The 23,832-nt window shown below is 49.6% G+C and overlaps 1 protein-coding gene across 1 annotated transcript in view; it reads left to right on the forward strand.

Moving 5' to 3' along the window:
• Positions 1 to 23,832, forward strand: part of HK1 (hexokinase 1) — a 78,053-nt gene that overhangs the window by 12,664 nt on the left and 41,557 nt on the right. The window contains 2 exon segments of the mRNA XM_047762788.1: positions 9,136 to 9,298; positions 21,907 to 22,055. Coding sequence (XP_047618744.1) covers positions 9,136 to 9,298; positions 21,907 to 22,055 — 312 coding nt within the window.

Raw genomic sequence — 23,832 nt, forward strand, 5'->3', positions numbered from 1 at the left:
GGGGCTCAGAAATCGCCTGGGACCCCCACCCCGTCCCTCCTTCCCTCAGATCTGAAGTGAGGGGCTGGTGCTGGAGAGGGGCTGGGTCATTTAGGGAAGAGGGGTCCCTGGCCTTTACCTGAGCCAGTAAACTCTTCTGAGACAACCTTCCGGGTGAGGTGTCACTGGAGGCCTTCCTGCCTGCCAGGAGGACAGCCACCCAGCCCAACCGAGAAGCCACCAAGGGGGGACACCAGCGCCTGGAGGCACGGCTCTGCGCCCCTGGCACTTGCGGTCTAGCTGGGGGCCTGTGCATGAATGCTCACACTGCCGCCTGTGCACCGGGCAGCGTGCTTCCCACGGAGTAAGCACGCAGGCTGAGGGAACACCAGGCAGTAGGTGACATTGGGTGGGCAGATCTGGGTATGGCCTTTGGGGGAGGTGAAGGTGGACAAAAAAGGAGCTGGGTGCCCACAGGTATTTATATCCCTGGCCAGAGTGGAGGTTCAGGGGATGGGGGCGGGTCAGAGCCTCTGTCAGCGCCCAGCCGCCTGAAGGCAGGATGGTGCCAAGAGCAGATGAGTCCTGTAAGGAACCCACAGAGTCCAGACTGTCCAGGCTTTGGCCGGTGCCCTCCCTGCTCAGGGACCAGCTGCCAAAAGCAGGATAGAAATATAGGTTCCCTGGGCTGCCACCCTGAGCAGGGGTCGGGGGATGAGAGGTGGGGCTGGGGAGCCAGGAAGAGGGTGGGTCCTGCAGGAGGCGGGCTGCAGCACCAAGGAGGATCTCTTAGGTCCAGGACCTTTGGGCTCGCTATGGCCTTTGAGCTTCCTTCCCAGGATTGTGAAAGGGGAAATGAGTCGTTGGCTTGTAGCTGCTGGAGGGTGAATGAAGCCTCCCCCCAAAAAAAATCAGGCTGGAGTGAGTGCTTTCTGCAAGGCAAGGGAGCCATGCTGCCTCTGCAGTGAGTGGAGCTGTGGCCTTAAGACCACAATTCCCCACGTTTCTTCCTGCTCTTGGAAGCTCTGGGCCTGGACTCTCTCTGGGCTGAGCAAAAAGTGTACTGAGGAGGGAGCACAGGAGCAGGAAGGGTGGCGTCCACCTCGGTTTTCTCACTGACCAGTGGTCACCTTGGCCGGTCAAGCAACCTCTCTGGCCTCTGATTTTTTTATTAGGGCTTCTCTGGACAGGATAGTTTAAGGACCAGCATATGAAAGTGCTGTGTAAAGTAGAGAGGCCTTCCCAGAGCCAGGTCAGCTGAACACACCCACATTACAGATGGAAAGATTGAGGTGCCTGCAGGATGGCACCGCTGGAGTCTGACGTGCGTGTCTACACTGGCCAGCCCATTCCCCATTGTTGAGCCAAGCAGGATCCTGAGATAATCTAAGTATGGCTATTAGTGTGAGCCTTAGAGGCAATTCCCAGAGGAAATGGAAAAGTAGAGTTAAGGTTTCAAGCGAGCAACTGTTTGTAATATGATTCCATTTTTGTTAAATGAAGTTAAAAACCAAGCCCTGTATGTGTGAATATTTGTTTCGCTGGGAAAACCATCCTGGAACATAAAGCTCTTAGCAGGGCTTTCTCTGAGGAGGTTGAAGGAAGAACTCAGACTTTTGACTTTGACGCATGTATGTATTATTCAAATTTTTTAATAGTAAGTGTGTATTATGTATTGTTACTATAACTTACTGTTAGTTTAAAAAAAGAAAAACCGAAAAATCCAAATGTTTCAGAGGGCTTTTGCCAGGATCTTTCAATTTCTGTGGTTTCAGGGAAATGACTGCCTACTTTAGTTTTCTTTTCTGCAAAATGAGTCAGTCAGTGCTTGGTAACTGGAGTTCCCATCGTAGCTCAGTGGAAATGAATCTGACTAGTATTCATGAGGTTGAGGGTTCGATCCCTGGCCTCGCTCAGTGGGTTAAGGATCTGGCATTGCCGTGAGCTGTGGTATAGGTCGCAGACGAGGCTCAGATCTCGTGTTGCTGTGGCTCTGGCGTAGGCCTGCGGCTACAGCTCCAGTTCAACCCCTAGCCTGGGAACCTCCATATGCTGTGGGTATGGCCCTAGAAAATACAAAAAATAAAATAAAAGTGAGGACATCAGAGCTGCCACTGTGGCACAATGGGATCAGCAGTGGCTTGGGAGCTCTGGGACACGGGTTCGATCACCATCCTGGCACAGTGGATCGGGTGTTGCTGCAGCTTAGTTGGAGGCTCAGGCTTGGGTCTCATCCCTGGTCTGGGAGCTCCATATGCTGCAGCAGGGCCAAAAACGTAAAATAGAAGTGAGTATATCACGATTCAGAGAGGTTAAGTAACTTGTCCAAAGTCACATGACTAATAAATGGTAGATCCTAGATTTGAACCCACTTCTCTTCGTCCAGAGCCTATGTTCTTCCCACCATGTGAGAAAGAATGGAAATTCGTAAGGAGAGGCCCAAAATGAGGGGTTAGACAACCTGGAATGTAGATCCAGATGCCACTTATAAATCCAGTGACTGTGTGTGAGTCACGGGCCTCTAGTTCCTCAACTCTAGGATGGAGGTAATGATATTTTTCCTGACTACTTCAGTGGGTGGTTGTGCCAGGAGCAGGGGAACTAACACATTAAGCACCCGTTTCATGCCATTTCGTGTCAGGCACTTGGCATCCACGAGCTCATTTCTTCTCCTTCTATGACGTCCACATGTGATAATGTATGTTAAAGTCCTGCATATTAAGGGCAGAGCCCTCTGCACATGTGACCTCTTATTAAAATAATATTAATTACCCAGGACCCGCTCTTTCCCGAGTCAGGCTCCTTAAGAAAGAGAAGTGAATCTGATGTTGAAATCTCTGCCCTGCCCTTAAGCAAGAGTCCTTCCTAACCCCTCCCTGCCAGCTTCCCAGTTCCTTTTGCAAATAACGTGTCTCGCTTGGACCTGTGAAACACTGCATTTCATGGGCCTGTGCTGAGCAGCTTTAGTTACACCAGTCGCTCCACCTCATTCTTTTTTTTTTTTTTTTTGCAATTTCTTGGGCCGCTCCCGCGGCATATGGAGGTTCCCAGGCTAGGGGTCGAATTGGAGCTGTAGCCATAGGCCTACACCATAGCCACAGCAACGCGGGATCCGAGCCGCGTTTTCGGCCTACACCACAGCTCACGGCAACACTGGATCCTTAACCCACTGAGCAAGGGCAGGGACCAAACCCACAACCTCATGGTTCCTAGTCAGATTCGTTAACCACTGCGCCACAACGGGAACTCCATCATTCTCGATCCTCATGGAAGAGCAGAAGAGAGAGAGAAAGAGAGAAAGAAAATTTTCCATGTCTGGGCCCCCTTGCACCGAGGGTCAGGATGCCTGGGTCACCCATGGTTACAGTGCCTCCTGCCACGACTGGCCTGTTCACTTGGACATGTCCAGTCTTGAATTGTTTTTTTTTTTTTTTTTTTTGTGCCTGTCTGTTGGGAGCAGGAGGTAGGGCTGGGATCGGGCACAGAAACCATTGAGTTTAGGGGCCACTGGATTCTTTCACTGGCTGGAGAGCTCTGGGTGTGGGGCTTGGTGAGGCTGTGTTGTCTTCTGACATCTTCTCCTGCCTCTGCTGCATTCCTGCTTCCATGGCTGCTGAGAGCTTCCAGGCACTCCTGGTCTGCAAGCAGGACAACCCAGGACCAGACTTTGCACAGTAGTAGGGCACCAGTGCCCACCCTTTGCAGCCGACCTTACTCCTCCCCTTGAGAGAAAGGCTCTTCCCCTTTGGAGGTGGTGAAAGATGCCCTGGGGGCTAGACAGGGGCCCTCATCAGTCTCAGCCACGAGTCTGCAGGACCCAGCTAAGCGATGTGGTGTTTGGGGCCCTGGCACCTCCCTGTTTCCTTCCCTGTCTGACCGAGTCCTGCGTGTTCATGTCAGACACCAGATGTGAAAGTGAGCCCTCGGGGGCCTGGGGACTCTCATCACCAACTCCTGGGAGCCTCTCTATCTGTGATAGACCTCGCATGACAGAGGTTCTGAAGGCCGTGGCTTGCAGCTGGAAGCCCCCAGAAGAGGCGCTGTGCCATGCCCTCCTGTCACCAAAATGTAGGGCTGGGGGGTTGGAGGCACAGGTGGGATTCTTTGGCCAGAGCTGCAGAGTCTGGAGGCAGCATCCAAGGAGAAGAGGAGTGATTGTGGAGCGTGAGTGTGAGAGTGAGGGGAGCGGGAAAGACCTGGAGTTGCTGCAGGGAGGGACAGAAATAGAAAAGCTGAAAGGATAGCAAACTTTGACCACACCCCCAAAGCCAGCAGTTGTCCTTCTCCAGCCCTGCCTCCTTCCCCCATCTCCGCCCTCCTGGGCTTCTGGGCCCACCTTTGATAAGAATAGCAGCTCTGGAGTTCTCATCATGGTGCAGAGGAAACAAATCTGACAAGGAACCATGAGGTTGCAGGTTTGATCCCTGGCCTTGCTCAGTGGGTTAAGGATCTGGTGTTGCTGTGAGCTGTGGTGTAGGTTGCACACGTGGCTCAGATCTGGCGTTGCTGTGGCTGTGGCATAGGCTGGTGGCTACAGCTCTGATTGGACCCCTAGCCTGGGAACCTCCATATGCCGTGGAGACAGCCCTAAAAAGATGAAAAGAGAAAAGAAAAGCAGCGCTTACACGGGGTTCTTGCAGAGGTCTGGAGCACATGGGCAGGAGTGATGCCCTTCCTTTTTCTGCCTTTCTCCACTCACCACCTGTTCTCAGCTCTTTTTTTTTTTTTGTCTTTTTTTGCTATTTCTTTGGGCCGCTCCCACGGCATATGGAGGTTCCCAGGCTAGGGGTCGAATCGGAGCTGTAGCCAGCGGCCTATGCCAGAGCCACAGCAACGCGGGATCCGAGCCGCGTCTGCAACCTACACCACAGCTCACGGCAATGCCGGATCCTTAACCCACTGAGCAAGGGCAGGGACCGAACCCGCAACCTTATGGTTCCTAGTCGGATTCGTTAACCACTGCGCCACGACGGGAACTCCTGTTCTCAGCTCTTTTCCCAGATGGGCAGGGGCAGCCCGATCAGCTGCCAGGAAGGGCTGGTCTGAAGGAGAGGAAAGAGTCCGTTTGTTCAGGGAGGTGCTGGGCACGCTGGGGCCCTGGGAGTATTCTGCAAGTGTCTCTTGCCATGTGCTTTCCTCCAGCGCATCCTGGGCTGCTTAAAGGGCCATACTCCATATGGCGCAGATCTGCTGAACCCTGCACCAGCTGGCCGCCTGACTGGGCAGTGTGGCAGGTACCTCACCAGCCCAGCCCCAGGATCTGTGCTGCTTCGAAAGTCCCTCTTGAGCTCCCAGGGGCCAACAGGGTGACCCTTGGCTCATTCTCATGCACCTGAGATCTGGCAGGCTTCCAAGTTAGTTCAGGTCTGCCCAAAGCTGCAGCCTCTTTCTGGCCCCAATTTCCACATCTCTCTCTTTTTTTCTTTTTGGGGCTGCACCTGCAGCATATGGAAGTTCCCGGGCTAGAGGTCTAATCGGAGACGCAGCTGCCGGCCTCCGCCACAGCCACAGCAATACAGGATCTGAGCCTTGCCTGAAATCTACACCACAGCTCACGGCAACAGCGGATCCTTAACCCACTGAGCGAGGCCAGGGGTGGAACCTGTATCTTCATGGATACTAGTCAGGTTTGTAACCTGCTGAGCCACAATGGGAACTCCTCCACAATCTCTTCTTAGAGAGGTTGTACCACGTGAAGATTGGTGAACCTGAACCAGAAGAGGAAAGCCCTCCTGACTGCCCCCACATGGCTGGGTGCTTTGAATTCATCACTTAGCTTCTTGGAGCCTCAGTTTCTACAACTGTTAAATGGGGATTAAGAATGTCTCCCTTACAGGCCATTTTGCAGGTTAAATGACACAGTGGATATGAAAGCACTTGTTATGCTGTAAACCATGATATCATTACAAAGTAGTATTCGAGCACCTGGCATTCACTGAATTCCTCTTTTGTGCCGGGCACCTGGGTGGTTCCAAAGGTCTCTTCAACATGTTCCCTTTCCCTGGGGAACCCACGCATTATCACAGGAGCTAGGCACGTCAGTGAGCAGAGGATCGTGACAAGAGTAGTAGGGGAAATGCGTCCAAATGCCTGAGCAGCACTGTGACTGTTCTGCACACCCTGCCCCTGCTCCCCCATCCCCTCCCCAGCACACAGCTTGATCTTTCTGAAACACGTCTCTTTGTGGAATACCCATTAAAGTCACATTGAGAGTCTAAATGTGGAGAGTTCCCTAAACGTCTAAATGTAGTGGTCTAGTGGTCAGGATTTGGCGCTTTGACTGCTGCAGCCCGGGCTGTCTCTGGTCTGGGAACTGAGATCCCACATCAAACTGCTGCATGCTGCGGCCAAAAGAAAAGAAAAAAGAGGCTAAATTTGTTCGCCTGGCTTGTAGGGCTCTGCCTGGCTTAGCTCTTGACAGCCTCCTTACCCTGTGTGTACTCCACCATCGCCCAGACCATCTTCCCTCGTCTTTGGCCTCCACACATGGTCCTGCTTGTGCCTGGATCCACTCTCTGACACCACCACCCCCGGAAGCTTTCTCCAGTCTGTGCTCAGAGCCCCCCAGGTGCTTCTGTGGCCGTTCACACATGCAGGTATCACGACCACCTCTCCCGACCAGCATGCGGGCACCGTGACAGCAGGGCTTGGATCGTTGCTGCCAGCCTTGGGGGTAGAACAGAGCATGTCTCCTTCTATGGCTGAGTTCTGGCCATTTCTATTCCAGCTCTCCGTGGTTTCTGATAGCCTTTCTCTGCATTGTTTTTTCGGGAGGGGAAAGGAAAAGGTGGTTGCAGTAGAGGAGATGGGGGCGGGCGGGGTTGTCTCTGGCCGCAGAGGACATTGGGGGACTCCTGCCAGTGCCCTGATTTTCCAGGAGGCCGGAGACAGGCAGGGCCTTAGGGAGCGTGAGACGTGGACTTCAGAGTGAAAAGGCTGGCCAGGAGCAAAATATACAGAAAAGACCTAGGACTGGGGAGTCAGACGTCTCCAGCCACTGTGAAATGTAAGCGCGAGATGCCATTCTCAGAAGCAAATCATCATCAAAGGTCTTTTTAGCCTCATTGAGCCACAAATCTGTCTCTCCATCTGCTGGGAGCTTGCCATGAGTGAGGCTGCATGTGAGGCACCGGGAGGTCAAGGTAGATGGAGCAGACCCAGGTGACAGGTGTCGAAAGTGGTGGTGATCCAGGCTAGACCATGCGGAGTGATCATGATGAGGGAGGCGTCATCTGCAGCCTGAGATACTCAAATAGCTGCAGAGGGAGGTGATGTTTGATTTGAACCTTGAAGGGGAGGTGAGATTTGGGTAGCTGGGAAGGGAAGGAGGGCATTTCAGTAGCACCTCCCAGGAATGGCGGAGGTGGTTTGGCTGGAGTCCAGAGAGCTGGAGCCACACCTGCAGAGTGTAGGTGCCTCAGACTCGGGAGGCACTCATGCTTTTGAGCAGGGGAATGAAGTGACCAGTGTCCCGGTTGAAGAAGGTGACATGTGGCAGTGGTGCAGAGGATGGGTTGGAAGGGAGAGAAATTGAAGATGGAAACCCATGATAGTTGAATGCATCAGGAATCCGAATCCTGGCACATGGTTATCAGGCTTCCTCAGGCAGGGAGTGGCAGAAAGAATGAATGGTAAGGCATTCCTGCTATTGAACAAGCTACTGTACAGTGGGTTTGGTGGTGTCTCTGCAGCACCAGGACACAAGTTTGATCCCCAGCCCGGCACAGTGGGTGAAAGAATCAGTAGTGCTGCAGCTGTGGCTCAGATCTGATCCCTGGCCCGGAAACTCCATATACTGTGGGGTGGCCAAAAAAAGAATGAATGGTGAGACAGACTTCCAGTGAGCTCCACAGGGTCAGGCACCACAAGGACAGATGTCTAGCCTAGAGCCAGGCACATAGTTGCTGCCCAGTAAATATTTGCTCAGAGAGTAAGCAGGAAGATACTATGAAGGTCGGAGTTCCCTTCATGGCTCACTGGTTAACAAACCCGACTAGGATCCATGAGAATGTGGGTTCAATCCCTGGCCTCACACAGTGGGTTAAGGATCTAGTTTGCCATGAACTGTAGCGTAGGCTGGCAGCTGTAGCTCCGATTTGACCCCTATCCTGGAAACTTCCTTATGCTGAGGGTGCGGCCCCAAAAAGCAAAAAAAAAAAAAAAATATATATATATATATATATATATATATTTATATATCTTTGTGTGTGTGTGTATATATGGAAGAGTTTTGACAAAGATGGGGCCTGAGCTTAGGAGCCCAGGATCCTTGAGGAGAATGGGGGACCCAGGAGGAGGAGCAGGTTGGTTCAGTCCTGTTGAGGAGAGAGCGGTCTGACCTGGAAGTGTGGGCACGTTGACCCTGGCTCGGGGCGTGGGAACTTGGGCTGTCCCATTCCTTCTTGGGGTGGTGCAGTTAAGGTCTCTGTGCTCCGGGCCTGCCGCCCCAGGTTCTGAAGGGCTCCAGCCCTAGGGAGGCTACCATTTCCACCTACCTGGAAGTCATGCCCAAGGAAAACCCCCGGTACCACGGCTTCTTGTTAATAATAACAACAGCTGATGTTTACTGAGCACCTGCTGTGTTTTCAGTGCTTCTCTGTCTCCTTTGATCTTTCAACATTCTGTGAGTTAGGTTCTGTTTACCTTCTCAGTTTTTCAGTTGAGGAAACTGACATTCACACAACTGTGGAGTGATGGAGCTAGGATTTGAACCCCAGGTGGATGCCCTGGAGCCCTTGCTCTTAACATCCTTGGCACTGTCATCCATGGGAGGATGAGCCAGCCACCTCTCACAGAGGGAAGGAGTCATGTGGAGGCTTAAGGTGCCTCTGGCATGTACTTGGGGATTGAAGGGCAGCTTCCAAGTAATATTTGAGGGTTGGAAGGGACCTTGGAGGTGTCTGGTTCATTTTACAGGGGAGGAACTGGGGCTCAAAGCATCCTCAAGCCTGCTCTGAGCCACGTGGTTGGTGGCGGTTGAATGACCTTCCGTCGGGTGATCTGCCAGCACGGGTGTGCTGTGCCCATGGGAGAGGGGGTGTCTTAGGCAGGCAGGTACCTCACCCTGCCTGCCCTGTCCTCTCCCGGCCAGACTTGAGCAGAAACGACCTTCCTCAGCCTTGGCCTCACTTTCTTTCCTTTTCATCCTTTCCCCAGATTGACAAGTATCTCTATGCCATGCGGCTCTCTGATGAAACTCTGTTAGATATCATGGCTCGTTTCAAAAAGGAGATGAAGAATGGCCTCTCCCGGGATTTCAATCCGACAGCCATAGTCAAGATGTTGCCAACATTTGTAAGGTCCATTCCTGACGGTTCAGGTGAGTCTCTCACCCAGAGCTGAATGCCCTGTGAAACCATCCTTCCAACTTTCATTCGTTCGTCCATTCATTCCTTCATGTACTTGCTCACCCAGGTATTTTGTCTTTCACCACTCTGTTTGTCCTCCCATGCATCCATTCGTCTGTCCATCCATCAATCCAAGGTGTGTCTCTTGAGCCTCTACCATGTCCGAGGCATTGCGGATACCATGGTTGGACCAGCCTGACCTGCCCCCATTGGCCTGACTGTCTAGTGCCTTGTGATAAGAAAGTGTATCGTAGGAGTTCCTTTGTGGTGCTTTGGGTTAAGGATCCGTCATGGTCACTGCTGTGGAGCAGGTTGATCCCTGGCTCAGTAACTTCTGCATGCTGTGGGTGTGGCCAAAAAAAAAAAGAGAGAGAGCATAGTGTTTATGGATCTTACAGGTACTGTGTGAGTTACTCTTATGTCTCCAGAACATGAAAAGCTCCAGAAAAGTGAGGAGTTCCTGTTAGGAGAATGTCTCCATCAAGGCACCAAGGCCTCCCTTTAGTACCCCAGATAGGTAGCGATCAGAATCCAGATGGGTCTCAGACTTAGGAGATTCAAGTCCCCATTTGAACAGATCTCATAGATGCTGAGTCAAGCTAGCCCCAAAGCAGAGAAGTGGCGAGAGGAGGTAGGATTTGAGAAAAAACTTTCCCATTGGTCACCATCCGAAGGGACCTCGGGGACCCCTGAGGGTTGTCAGTACCCCCTGCGCAGAGGCAGAGTGGAGGTGGAGAGGGTGCAGCCTGGCCCTGGCCTGCTTAGGGGGCCTCTGGCTGGCTGACCCAGGGGAGGGTGCTGTGTTTACCCCAGCCTGGCACACTCACAGGAATCCCATGCTGAGCTGTGTTCTGGGCTCTAGGCTGGGGTTCACCTGCTATGTGGGAGGGGAGGGTATGAAAGTCGAGTTTCTCTCAGAGTTGTGAGCACACACCCTGAGAGAATGGCCTTTACATACTCCTGCTATTTCTTCCCTGCTCTGGAGATGCATTTGAAGCTGCGGTCTGGGGCATCTGATATGCAGCCTGCAAAGTGGGTGTCAGGGAAAGTGCAGCTGTCGCAGCTGATGTTTACAGAAGACAGGCAAGTGCATGGCTTGTTGGAGCTGACTGGCTGCTATGCCTGCAGCTGTCCTGAATGAGATGGGGATGCCCAGTAAGGGCATGTGCTCTCTCTGCCCTGTGGTCACAGGCAGGGTTTACTTCATGCACACACAATGGTACTTACAGCTCTGATGTTTCTTTCTTTTTTTTCTTTTTTTTTACTATGCTGCGGCATGTCGAAGTTCCCAGGTTGGGGATGGAACCTGCACCACAGCAGCAGCCCGAGCTGCTGCAGTGACAATACCAGGTCCTTAACCCACTTTGCCACAAGGAAACTCAACGTTCAGAGTTCCCACTGTGGCTCAACAGTAAAGAACCCGACTAGTATCCATGAGGAGACGGGTTCAGTTCCTAGCCTTGATCAGTGGGTTAAGGATCCAGCGTTTCTGTGAGCTGTGGTGTAGATCACAGATGTGACTCAAATCTGGCGTTGCTGTGGCTGTGGTGCAGGTCAGCAACTGTGGCTCTGATTTGACCCCTATCCTGGGAACCTCTATATACCACAGGTGCGGCCCTTAAAAAAAAGCCAAAAATAATAATAATAATAATACTAAATAAAATCTATTCCACTTTTACCTTTTGGATTCCTTGCAGTCTTGGTTACCATCAGGTTAGATTTTTTTTAAATAGCTACTGAAGAGATTCTAGCCATCAGAGTGACCAGACTGGGGTGTCCACTGGGTTTTGTTCTGATGTCTCTGGCTTTGTAGTTCACTCCTGCTTATTCCCAACCCGAATGGCCGTCATATCTAGGAGCATTTGCGCCTTTACAGGATTTCTGTAGGGGAGAAGTGGTTGTGCCTGCTGTCCTCTGAGAGAAGAGGAAGGGGAGGGGCTGTGGGCAGGCAGCCCCCCCAGGGCCCTGCTCTGGCTTCCTGGGGAGAGCTCAAAATGATGGTCCTGTGTCCCTAGCCCAGGGCTCGAACATCCCATGAGAGATGCCTTCCCTTCCTCCTGAACCCTGCCTGCCAGCCAGCTGCCCTTCCCAGAACCCTGTGTCAGCAGTGGGTGCCCCTGGCTCACGCTCACACACCTTTTCCACGGGTGAGGGGCTCAAAGTGTGAGCCACATACACTAGTAATTGCTCCATCTGTCCCCATTCGCTAGTCTTCAGAACAGGGCCCCAGACTCATTCTCATTTGGGAAAAACAACATTCTGCAGCCCCCTCTTAGGAATTCAGAGCAGGCAGCAACATCCTAAAGGCCTTGAGCAGTCCTGCCTGGAAGAATACTTGTTTAACCCGGCTCTCTGCCTTTTTCCCAAACCTGTTTGATTTTTTTTTCCCTCCCAAAATCGGTCACTACATTTCATCAGTTTTGAGACACTTTGAGTATTCTCAAACCAGCCACACGTTGTACCATCATTGCATCTTTAAATTATTATCGGAAGCATTTTTCCCCACCCTTCGTATTACGTAAAAGAATGATGCATCCACAGTCAGTGGTGTCTTAAATGTGATGACATGTGTGGTGATACATGCCTTGTTGGGAAACGCTGTCCTAGGGTGTGTGGAACCCGCCTCCTTCTGAGTATCTCTCTTGTCCAGTGTGGATGGACCCAAATGTTTAGGGCCTTCTGGGAGCACAGAGCTGTGCTGAGAACAGAAGGAGGAGGTGGAGGAAGGGAAGCCAAAACCCCGAACCCCAGGGACCCACCCTCCCGTGCGTGAAGGCCTGGTCTGTGTTAGTTTCCAGGGCTGCTGTGACAAAGTACCATGAACTGAGTGGCTTTACACAGAGTGAATTGTCTCACAGTTCTGCAAGCGAAAAGTCCAGAATCAAGGCATCAGCTGGGCTGTGTTCCCTCTGAGACACTGGGTTAAATCCTTGCTTGCCTCTTGCCAGCTTCTGGTGGTGGCCATCCCTCCTAGGTGGTCCTTGGCTTGTAGCTGTGTCTCTCCAATTTCTGCCTCTGTCATCACGTGGCATTTTCCTCTTGTAAGGATACCAGTCCGATTAGGACCCACACCCATGACCACTTCTTAACTTGGTTACATCTGCAAAGACCCTCTTGCCAAATAAGGCCATGTTCGCAGGTACCGAGGGCTAGGACTGCTGCAACTCCCAATACACCCGATAGCCCTCTCCCTATGATTATTTGTAATATCCACGTGTGGGCTCAGGCCACATGTCCTGGGGCCCACACGCCTCTTGGAATGGTTCCCTCCAGCCCCACACAGACAGTGACATTGATGCCGAGGCCTTGGATATGTGGGACCCCAATCCAGTCCCTGCCTCTTTGTGACAGAAATGTCTTCGCCTTCATCTTCCCTGCATTTCTTTATTAGCTGGAACCAGGAGGTCCCTGGTGCGGTCAGAATGTGGGTCTCCTTCATAGTAAAGTATGTTCTGATCCCTTTCTGAAATGTTAATTACTGCTTCAAGTGTATAATTAGTTAGTGACAGAATTAGTGGTAATCCCAAATCACCAAAGGATGAATGGCAAGCACTGCAGTGGAGAGATGCTCCTGCCTATTAAGCGGTGATGTGACTTCCAAGTCAGGGGGAAAAACACACCTCTCCTTTCCCGCTGACCTTGACCTTGGTGGACTGGGCCCAGAGGTTTGGAACTCTACTGATTTAGAAGTGTATTAGCCCATTTTTATTAATTTTTGCCCTTGGACATTTTTTACGGGCAGTGGTTTTTCTTATAATTGCTCTTCAGTGATCTATACATTAGCATTTTGTTTCTTTTTTAAACCCTAAAGTGGCTTTTAGCTGCTGCATATCCTTTTTGGCATGGGAAAGGTATGAATAATAAATAAAGAAGGAAGATATGGAAGCCCTTTTACTCCGATGACTTGGCTAAACAGAAGCCCCTCTTCAGAGCTGTCCAGCCTCCAGGGTAGCCACCCTCCTGCGCCCAGCCTCCCTCAGAAGGCCTGGCTCACGCCGTGTCTCATTTATGAAACTTCCTCTTGGCATTTGTCACTTAGGATTTTGTAAATCCCAATTAGATTGTAAACTTCTTGAGGGCAAATTGAGTCGAAGGTGTCCTTGCTTCTGCTTTATGGTCCTAGCCTGCTCTTTACCCAAAGGATGAGTTAAAAATGTTCAATTTGTTGTGTGGGGGGCCCCTAATATACATGGTACTACTTTCCAGGAAAAGGAAGGAAAGTAGTTCCTTTTTCCGTGGCATTTGGGCTAGTCACTTACCTTTCTCTGTCTGTTTCCATACCTGGGACGATGGTTGGATTATCTTGATATTTCTCTCCATCCATGAAATCTGAATGTCCAGCGTTCTAGTTGGGTTTTTGATGAAGGTGTAAACTCTCCGCAGTTAGGTGGATTGCAGACAGGGAAAGCCTTTGTCTCCCCTGTGTAGAATTAAGTTGTGGCTCAGGGCAAAGGTAGGCATTTCAGCAAAGCAGAGTTTTTGTTTGCCCTGTATTCTGGCGCAGGCCTGGACTCAAATGAGACATCTGTCCCCGTGTTTGTTTTCCAGTATTTGCTGGTAATATAATGGCTGTCATTAGAAAGTGGAGAGTTGCCAGGGGCCCTTCAGATGTTTTGTTTAATGAGCCTTCTCTAGAAGAGCAGTTCTGGCTTCAGTGGAAATGGGGAATGTGGGAAGAAGTCTCTGCAGCAGCAGGTGGGGCGAGCGGTGGTTGAAGCCAAAGATTTGAAGAGGAAGTTAGAGGGAAACCAACTGCTGCAAAGAGAGGCTGAACTTGAAATTAAAGGAAAAAATAAAATAAAATAAAAATAGAAAACCCAAAACACTGGGTTAATCTCTGGCTCTGCTGCTGATTATCTCTGTGACCTTGGAGAAGTCACTTAACTTCCCTAAGCCATGCCCCACCTGCCTTACCAGGCTGTTAAGAGGATCAGCTGACTGTGCTTTGGAAACTGCAAAGCCCATGAAAGTTACAGGGGGTTATCTTTCTCCTGATCATTATTGTAACTTAATAACTGGCTTTGTAAGAATTCTTTGGAAAGGCCCTTCCCCACTGATGTGGCCAGTCAAAAGACCCCCACCCATCAGACCTAAATGTGTAGGTCCAGCCCTGGAGGAAAGAGTCAGAATTCTTCAGAATTCCCCGGCATCCTGTGATGTTACAAGGGGAGGAGGCAGGAAAAAAAAGGGTGAAGCAAAGGCAGGCTGTCTCATTCCCACCCCAGTACCCCACACAGTGTGGACGAGCTCACAGATTGCAGTGCCTTCTCAGTGGGGTGAGTGGACATAACTCTAAATGGGGGAACCAACCTAGATAAAAGGGGGAGGATTGATCCTTTAGGGAGGGCAAGTTGGTTATTTGGGAGATTCATTCCCTCATAAAGAATATTGAACTCAGGAGCCTCTGGCTGTAGCTTAAAGAAATCTAACTTGGAGTTCCTGTTGTGGCTCAATGGGTTAAGAAACTGATAGTCTCCATGAGGAGGTGGGTTCGATCCCTGGCCTCACTTAGTGCGTTAAGGATATGGAGTTGCTGCAGGCTGTGGAGTAGGTCACAGATGAGGCTGGGAACCTGTGTTGCTACAGCTGTGGTGTAGGCCAGTAGCTGTAGCTCTGATTTGACCCCTAGCCTGGGAACCTCCAGGTGCCACAGGTGCAGCTGTCAAAAGAAAAAAAAAAAAAAAATGGAGAACAAAATCTAACTCAAAGTTGTGTAAGTCAAAAAGGGATTCTAGGTTCACATAACTGGGAAAGTTGTAAGTTGGCCTCTATAATCAGGGGCTCGTCTGTCTCTTATTCTTCCAGTCTTTTTGTTGGCTTCATTCATAGGCCACCTCTCACTTATGGGGCAGAGACAACACTGGCACCCCTGGTGCACACCTCACCTCAGAACTCGGATTCCAGAGGTGATCTTGGAGAGGGTGATGATTGGCTGATGAGGGTCACGTGCCCATCCTGGACCAATCATGATGGTCAAGATAGGGAACTCTGGATGCTCTGGATCCATTGGCGCCCCCCTGGAGCTGGAGCAGGCTGTCAGCTCCAACCTCTAACCTCAGGAAGGGTAGTTATCTAAAGAGACACTAGACAGCAAACAAAATTTACTGGAAATCTTGCTACCCTTGTCAGAAGTCATTTCTTGGAATCCCTTGCTTGGCAGAGGATGGGACTGCAAATAGACCATGCATTTGACCCAGGCAGTTTTTTTGGTTTGTTTTTTGTACTTCAAATTTTACTTTATTTTATTTTTAATTCAAGTGTACTTGGTTTATAATCTTTCTTCCTTCAATTTCTGTTGTATAGCAAAGTGACATGAACATAGTTCCCTGTGCTATACAGTAAGGCCCCATTGCCCATCCATTCCAAATATAACCATTTGCATCCAAAAGCCTCGGACTGCCCGTCCATTCCACTCCCCACGTACCCCGCCAGGTAGTTCTTGCTGAACTAGCAGCAAACATACTGATTTGCCTGCTGTGCACAGGACTCAGGCCTGGGGGAAGGAGGTAAGCATGTTAAATTGCCCCTGCCTTCAAATTGCTTATCATCCAACTGAGGAAGATAAGACATATACACATAAAAAATAATGAGCAGAGTTTCCTGGTGGCTCAGCAGGTTAAGGATCCAGCATTGACAACTGCTGTGGTTCGGATCGCTCCTGTGGCATGGGTTCGATCCCTGGCCTGGGAACTTCCACATGACACAGGTGTGGCCAAGAAAAAAAAAAAAAACAAAACTGAGCAGCACAGTATTTGCAAGTACATGAGTGACTAAGAAAAGGGAAGGGCCTTAGCCTTGCCACAGGTTGGCTATGAGCTAGTCATTCACTGGATTTGGTTGGAGCTTCCTTATCCATAAACTGAAAAGGTGAGTTAATATTTGTCCCATATTTCCTGAGCTGCAAATGTGATTTACAGAAGAGGTGCCAACTGCCATTTCTTTTAGCAATCACAAACACACCCTGGAGTCAGGATCACTGCTCAGGGAGGGATCAGGAGCTGCACTGGGTTTGACAGTGACCCCTTGTAAAATGCCTTCAGGGAAAGAGCCCCCCCCAAATCCATCAATCCCGCTAGCAGCGTGTGGAGTATCTGGTATTTAGCGTTGTCCTGACATCTCTAGGCTGCTTTTTCTGGTCTCCTCTCACCCTAACTCCTTGGGATCCTATTGACCTGTGCTTGTAAAGTGAAAGGAACAATGGAGATCTGGGGTGAACAGACCACTGCAGGAGGCTGGAATGGGGCAGGGGTCTGGCAGAGCTGCAGAAGTGTGGGCCAGCCCCTGAACCCTGAGGCCCAGGTTCCTCCAGGACCTTGAGGCAGCTGAGATCATTTTCACTTACCCTGCTTGAAAACTTCTGGCCTGGGTTCTGCAAAGGTCTGAAACTTGACCCCTTCCTGCATGAAAGGCTGAAAGCTCTTACCTGTTCTGTGTTGACACTGACATCAATAAACAGGAGATCCCTCACCATCATCTGAGGCTTGAGCACAAGAACCTGCTTTTACTTAGCTAGGCCTTTGATTCAACTGAAAATGAGACTTTTGACCAGGCTGGCAACTGAAAACTTTCCCAAGCCATTTTTTTTTTTTTAAGTTATGATGAAAAGCCAGTGTAAAACATTAAAAAAAAAAAAAATCCAAACAGAAAATAAATTAATTAAATTAAAATGTTGAGGAGTTCCCTTTGTGGCTCAGAGGTTAAATGAACCTGACTAGGATCCATGAGGATGTGGGTTCAATCCCTAGCCTGGCTCAGAGGGTTAGGGTCCAGGGTTGCCATGAGCTAGGCTGTGGGTCGCAGACGTGGCTTGGATCTGGTGTTGCTGTGACTGTGGTGTAGGCTGGCGGCTGCAGCTCCAATTCAACCCCTAGCCTGGGAATCTTCATGTGCCATGGGTGTGGCCCTAAAAAAAAAAATGTTGGAACAGAATAAAAAGCACCCATAATTTCAACCTAGCATGGTGTTCACTTTTGTGCTTATTATTTCCCTATGCACAAGTGGTTTATAGTTGTTTATCAGATGGACTTTTTGTTATCTTCACTAAAGAAACAAAGCAAAACAAAGTCGAAAGCTGCAAGGAATCACAACATTGTAGATCAATGATACTTTAATTAAAAAAAAACATTTAAATTAGCCATTAAAAAACTACAAGGAATCATGGGTATTGATGTAGCTGTTCCTGATGTGCTGATGTCTTACTCTGACACTGTCCTTGGGAACCCTTGTCCTCATCTATCCTGGGGGCAGTTTTAGCCAAAGGGTATGAATTTGGGCTTTGGATTCAAAATCTGGCTCTGCCACTACTGGCTGTGTGCTTGGATGAGTTACCTAACTGCTTCCAGCCTTTACTTGTTCATCTATAGAATGGGCGTCATAATAGTACCTACTTCAAAGGTGCAGAAGAAACCTATGAAGAAAACCCTAAACTGATTTGATCAACCCACAATATCAGGGTCAGAATTTCCTGCAAAGCTGTGACCCATGCTTTTCAGCCTTCTCCCTTGGCCTCTTTCTTCTGGACAATAAAAACAATTTAAAAACAGTGGCATCGTGTGGTATTTCCACACGGCGGAGTATACTGATTGATACGTGCTACAACATAGGTGAACCCTGAAGAAGAAGCCAGCTATAGGGGACCACATATTGTATGAGTTCATTGATGTGAAATGTCCAGAATAGGGATATCTCTAGAGACAGATAGTAGATTGGTGGTGGGTGGTGGACAAGGGGGCTGGGAGGAAATGGGGAGTGACTGCTAATAGGTTCAGAATTTCTTTGGGGGATGATGAAAATTTTCTATTGATAGTGGTGATGGGGATTTCCTCTCGTGGCTCAGTGGAAACGAATCTGACTGGCATCCATGAGGATGCAGGTTCGAGCCCTGGCCTCACTCAGTGGGTTAAGGATCCAGCGTTGCCATGAACTGTCGTGTAGGTTGCAGACGCTGCTCGGATCCTGTGTTGCGATGGCTGTGGTGGGAAGTCGGCAGCTACCCCTCCAGTTGGACCCCCACCCTGGGAACTTCCATATGCTGTGGGTGTGCCCATAAAAAGACCAAAAAAAAGATAGTGATGATTGTTGTACAACTCTGTAATATACTAAAAACCACCAAACTGCACTTTTTTTTAAAATATGACCGCAACCTGTGGCATATGGAGGTTCCCAGGCTAGGAGCTACCTGCCAGCCTCTGCCACAGCCACAGCAGTTCTGGATCTGAGCTGCATCTGTGACCTATGCCTCAGATCACAGCAATGCCAGATCCTTAACCCAGTGGGCAAGGCCAGAGATTGGACCCTCATGGATATTAGTTGGGTTCGTTACCGCTGAGCCACAACAGGTAACTCCAAGTTAGATTTCTTTAAGCTACAGCCAGAGGCTCCTGAGTTCAGTATTCTTTACGAGGGAATGAATCCCCCAAATACCAACTTGCCCTCCCTGAGCCACGACGGAAACTGAGCCACAACAGGAATTCCCAGACTGCACTTTAAAACGAGTGAATTCTGTGCAATGTGAATTATTTCTCAATAAAGATATTTAAAAAAAACAACCAACTTGAGTTCCCTGGTGGCCTCGAGGGTTAAGGATCTGGCATCATCACTGCTATGGCTTGGGTAACTGCTGTGGCGTGGGTTCAGTCTCTGGGCCTGAGACCTTCTTCGTGCTATGGGCATGGCCAAAGGGAAGAGGGGGAAGGAAAAGCAAAGCAAAAAAGAAAAACAACCAACCAACCAGCATCATAACTGCTTTCTGTTTAATGAATAACAAGCAAGTCTGCCTTGAATGAATGAATGGGCTGCCACCCATTGTGATAAGCAGCTACCAAGCATTTATTGAGCTGTCCTGAGTGCCAAGGGCAGGTGTAAAGAATCCTAAGTGTGGTTCTTTCCTCAAGGAGCTTGAGATGTAAGAACTGAGATTCAGTGCGAGAAGTCTTTGGTTCATTCACAGATGCCTTTAGCATCCTCATTCGTTCAAGTATTTGTTGTGTTCTTCCTGTGTGCCAACGCCATTCTAAATGCTAAAAATAGAGCAGTGTGTCAGAGCCTAAAGCTTGGTGGAATCAAATACAAAGCTATCTCAGCTTAATACAAGAGAAGATTGAAAAAAAAATCACGACCTTAAAAAAAAAAAATTAAAAAGCTCAAGGGATCCAGAATAACCAAAACATCTTGAAAAAGGAGAACAAAGTGGGAGGACTTTCACTTCCCAGTTTCAGAATTTACTACAAAGCAATAGCAGTCACGACAGTGCAGTACTGTCGTAAAGATGGACATATGGATCAGTGGATCAGAATTGAGAGTTCAGAGTGTCAATTACATCTCAGTAAAAAACTGGCGAAGAAAGAATTGAGAGTTCAGAAATAAACCCATACATTTATGGTCACTGGATTTTTTGATAAGTGTGGTAATATTCATCAATGAAGGAAAGAATTGTCTTTTCAACAAATGGTGCTGGAACTTGACAGTGGCTATCCACATGCGAGAGAATGAAGTTAGGGAGTTCCCTGGTGGCCTATCAGTTAAGGATTCAGCATTGTCACTGATGTGGCTCCAGTTCAGTCCCTGGCCTGGAAATTTCCATATGCCATGGCACCACCAGAGGGGGGAAAAAAAAAAAAAGGATGAAGTCGGACCTCTACCTGATACCATGTACAAAAATTAGCTCAAAATGGATCAAATATCTAAATGTAAGACCTAAGACTATAAGACTCAGGAGGAAACATAGGTGTGAAACTTTGTGAACTTGGATTTGGCAGTGGATTTTTAGATATAACAACAAAAGAAAAAAAATAGATAAATTGCATTTCATCAAAATTAAAAACTTTTTTTTTCTTTTTAGGGGCAGCACCTGTAGCATATGGAGATTCCCAGTCTAGGGCACTCGGGGTCAAATCGGAGCTACAGCTGCCGGCCACAGCAATGCAGGATTTGAGCTGCGTCTGTGACCTACAGCACAGCTCACAGCAACGCCAGATTCTTACCCCACTGAGCGAGGCCCCGGATTGAACCTACAACCTCATCATTCCTTGTTGGAGTTGTTTCCACTGCACCATGACGGGAACTCCCCAAATTAAAAACTTTTATGCTTCAAAAGTCACCATCAAGAAAATGAAAAGAAGATGAGACCATGAGAATCAGAAGTAAATTTATCAGATTTTAATCGACTCTGAAGGAGAATGTGTGAGGGCAACTAGGGTGAAGAAGGCCCGATGGTGCTTTAATGCTTTGGCATCTTGCCTGTGGCCACCTTCCTTGGTGCTGTGTGGTGGTCTCGGCATACAGTCCCATCATCTTTCTCTACCCCATTGAGGTTCACCCCAATCACTGCACACGTTGGTCTTGAGGGATATAACCATGCCAAGCCAGTTTACTGTTACGTGAGCAAGAGGGACTTCTGTTAAAAACACCCCCTGGGTGGAAACCACGCAGGTGTCCAGTGACAGATGTGACAGATGCATAGATGAACATTTGTGTACGCATACAGTGGAATATCATCCAGCCTCAAAAAGGAGTGAACTACTGATACAGGCTACAACATGGATGAACCTTTGAGGCGTTACACAAAGTGAAACAAGCCAGACACCAAAGGACAAATACTGTATGCTTCCATGTACATGAATAGGCAAATTCATAGAGATAGAAAGAAGTTGTTGCCTGGCTCTGGGGGTGGGAAAAAGGGAGCTACTGCTGAATGGTTAGAGTGTTTCTGTTTGGGATGATGAAAAATTTGGAGAATAGTGGTGATGGTTGTATAGCGCTGTGAATGTGTATAATGACAGTGAATTGTACACTTTGAAATGTGGTCCATTTTACCTTATATGTATTTTACCATGATTTAAAACATGGTAAAATACATGGATTCATTAACCACTGTCATACTCAGTGGTTAACGAATCCCACTAGGAACCATGAGGTTGCGGGTTTGATCCCTGGCCTTGCTCAGTGGGTTAAGGATCCGGTGTTGCTGTGAGCTATGGTGTAGGTCCTAGACACGGCTCGGGTCCCGAGTTGTTGTGGCTGTGGCGTAGGCGGGCAACTACAGCTCCAGTTGGACCCCTGGCCTGGGAACCTCCATATGATGCAGGAACAGCCCTAGAAAAGGCAAAAAGACAAAAAGAAACAAAACAAAACAATCCCTTAGGGGATCACTGGAGCATTAGACTAGGTGGAACTGGTGTCTGGCTGTTGAGAAGGAAACCCGAGGCATGGGATCGACCTCAGATGTAAGGTTTTCTCCAAGTGGAAATGCTGTTTTTATTCTTACTGTAAAGTTTTCCATAAGGATAACAGGGTAAGGAATTAGAGAAAGATGGGTAGGGCCTTGTACTTAAGCCTGTGCTTCTGTCTCCCTGCAGTCAGGAGTGATCGGGACTGTGTGAAGCTGTCTGGGAGGTGGGGACACTGGGTTGGAAGGCAGGGCCAGGTTCCTATGGGCTCTGCATGGCTCCTGCTTTCTGGCCGAAAGCGCAGTGCGGTGGGGGAGGTGGGTGGGGTGGACCCTGTCGAGAAGCAAGCAAAAAACCATGGGGCCTCCCTGGATCACTTGAAGCTGATGTGATACTGTTGTCTCCCTAAACAGAAAAGGGAGATTTCATTGCCTTGGATCTTGGCGGTTCTTCCTTTCGAATTCTGCGCGTGCAAGTGAATCATGAGCAAAACCAGAATGTTCTTATGGAGTCGGAGATTTATGACACCCCGGAGAGCATCATGCATGGCAGTGGAAGCCAGGTGGGTCCCCGCTCCCTTCCCATCAGCCCCTGTGGCCCTAGCATCAGGCCCTAGGGTACGTCTTGGAACCAGACCCCAAAGCAGTGGTGTGTGAGGAAGGACTCCTAGGCAGAAGGGTGCGACCGCCTGAAGGGACCCCATCGTAGGAGTAAGCTGCAGGATGGGAGAGGGCTGCTGAGACCTTGAGATGAAGGGTATGCAGAGGAGGCCCAGCAGGTTAAATGCAGTCATTCCCTAAGGATCCTGGGGTTGGTTCCCCAGTAGGGGGCGTAGCAGAGCCCTTGGCTGAAAACACTTCTTGCAAGTCATTGTCCTCCTCATCCAATTGACCGAAGGCCCAGGCCTCATAGGTTGTAGCTCTCACCTTGTGGGGTGGCAGGAATTTGAGTTCACAGCCCCAGGGCTCGTGTGACAGGCTTCTGGCCACTCATCTCCTATGAGTCCTTGGCACAGAAAGCAATGAGGGCAGGGCCTTTCCTGGAAAGTCACCATCCCTTCCTCTCACGCTCATAACCCCCGCCATCGGAAGGGCTGCCTTCCTTTGCTGGCCGTGGGCCGTGGGAGTGCTCAGAAGGGCCTCTCCATCCTCCCCACCCACTCCCCCATCTGGTCATGGTGAGTGGTGGGATGCAGGCTCACTGAGGACCCTGAGATCAGGGTGTGGGCAGTCCTGGTCAGGTTTCAGTCCATTCTGGGTCCTATAAGCCCATCGTGGGGGGCTGCTCCTCACCTTCCTCTAGATGTCTCGCCCCTCCTGTTTGGAGCTCGCCTCCTGAGTCATGCCTGCTCTCAGGGTACGTACTCAGGGCTTGCCAAATACTTGCTTTAGGGAGGGTGTGTTCATGGCAAAATTCATGACTCAGTTCTCAAGAGAACATGTGTATTCAGGGCTGGACTTGGAGATGAGACCCAGAGCCTTCTCTTCCTGACTCTGCTTTGTTCCTGAATGAACATGGGTGGGACTTGATGCCAGCTCTCTGCCTTTTCCTCGTATGACGGAAAAGGGCTGCTCCTGGCCTTTAACCTGCTCCCGGGGTTTCAGTTCAGAGCTTTTCAGACTGTGTCACAGTGAGCATTGAAGGGGACACTGTCACTAGGACAGATGAGCCACATTTCAGCCAGCCACCAAAACCCGTGCCTGGAGGTCGCCCCGTGTATCCCTCTGTTACTGGGCTGCAGAGACTGGTTCATTCATGTGCGCGGGCACAAAGGCTGCCAGCAGGTCAGGCTCCATCCTGCCCTTGTGGTTACTGTGTTGCTCCTGTTTGCAGGTGACGAGCAGCCTCGAGTTGGCATCCTGCTCTTTCCTTTTGGCAACAAGTACTGACCTGTCACTCTGTTCCCCGTGGTCCTCAGGTTGAGCCTCCTTGCCTGCTGCCTTCCCAATCAGGACTCTCTCCCTGTGCTGCAGACATTCCTGTGTGCTTTGGCCTGACCTGACCTTTTAGCAGCAGGGTTTGTAATTTGAGGGGTCTCCCCTCCAGGTGCACAGTCGCTGAATCACTTCAACAGCACCTGCCTTCTTACTGCTGCCTTGAGACCTTTCTCCCAGCCTCTGTCTCCATCCTTCCCAGCCCCAGGATTATTTTGCTTCCTGCTGTTTATTCCTCTCTTCCTCGGTGCTTTGAAGCAGAGAAAAGATGGTGATGATGATAATGATAATGTATTATATAGCAAGTGTATTATTGTAGTTATGTCACTGACCTGAGCACTTTATATGGCTTCACTCATTTAATCATCACAACAACCCTATAGAGTAGGTATTCTTTTTTTTTTT

Source organism: Phacochoerus africanus, chromosome 15, assembly GCF_016906955.1.
Source record: "Phacochoerus africanus isolate WHEZ1 chromosome 15, ROS_Pafr_v1, whole genome shotgun sequence".
Classification (NCBI taxonomy): domain Eukaryota; kingdom Metazoa; phylum Chordata; class Mammalia; order Artiodactyla; family Suidae; genus Phacochoerus; species Phacochoerus africanus.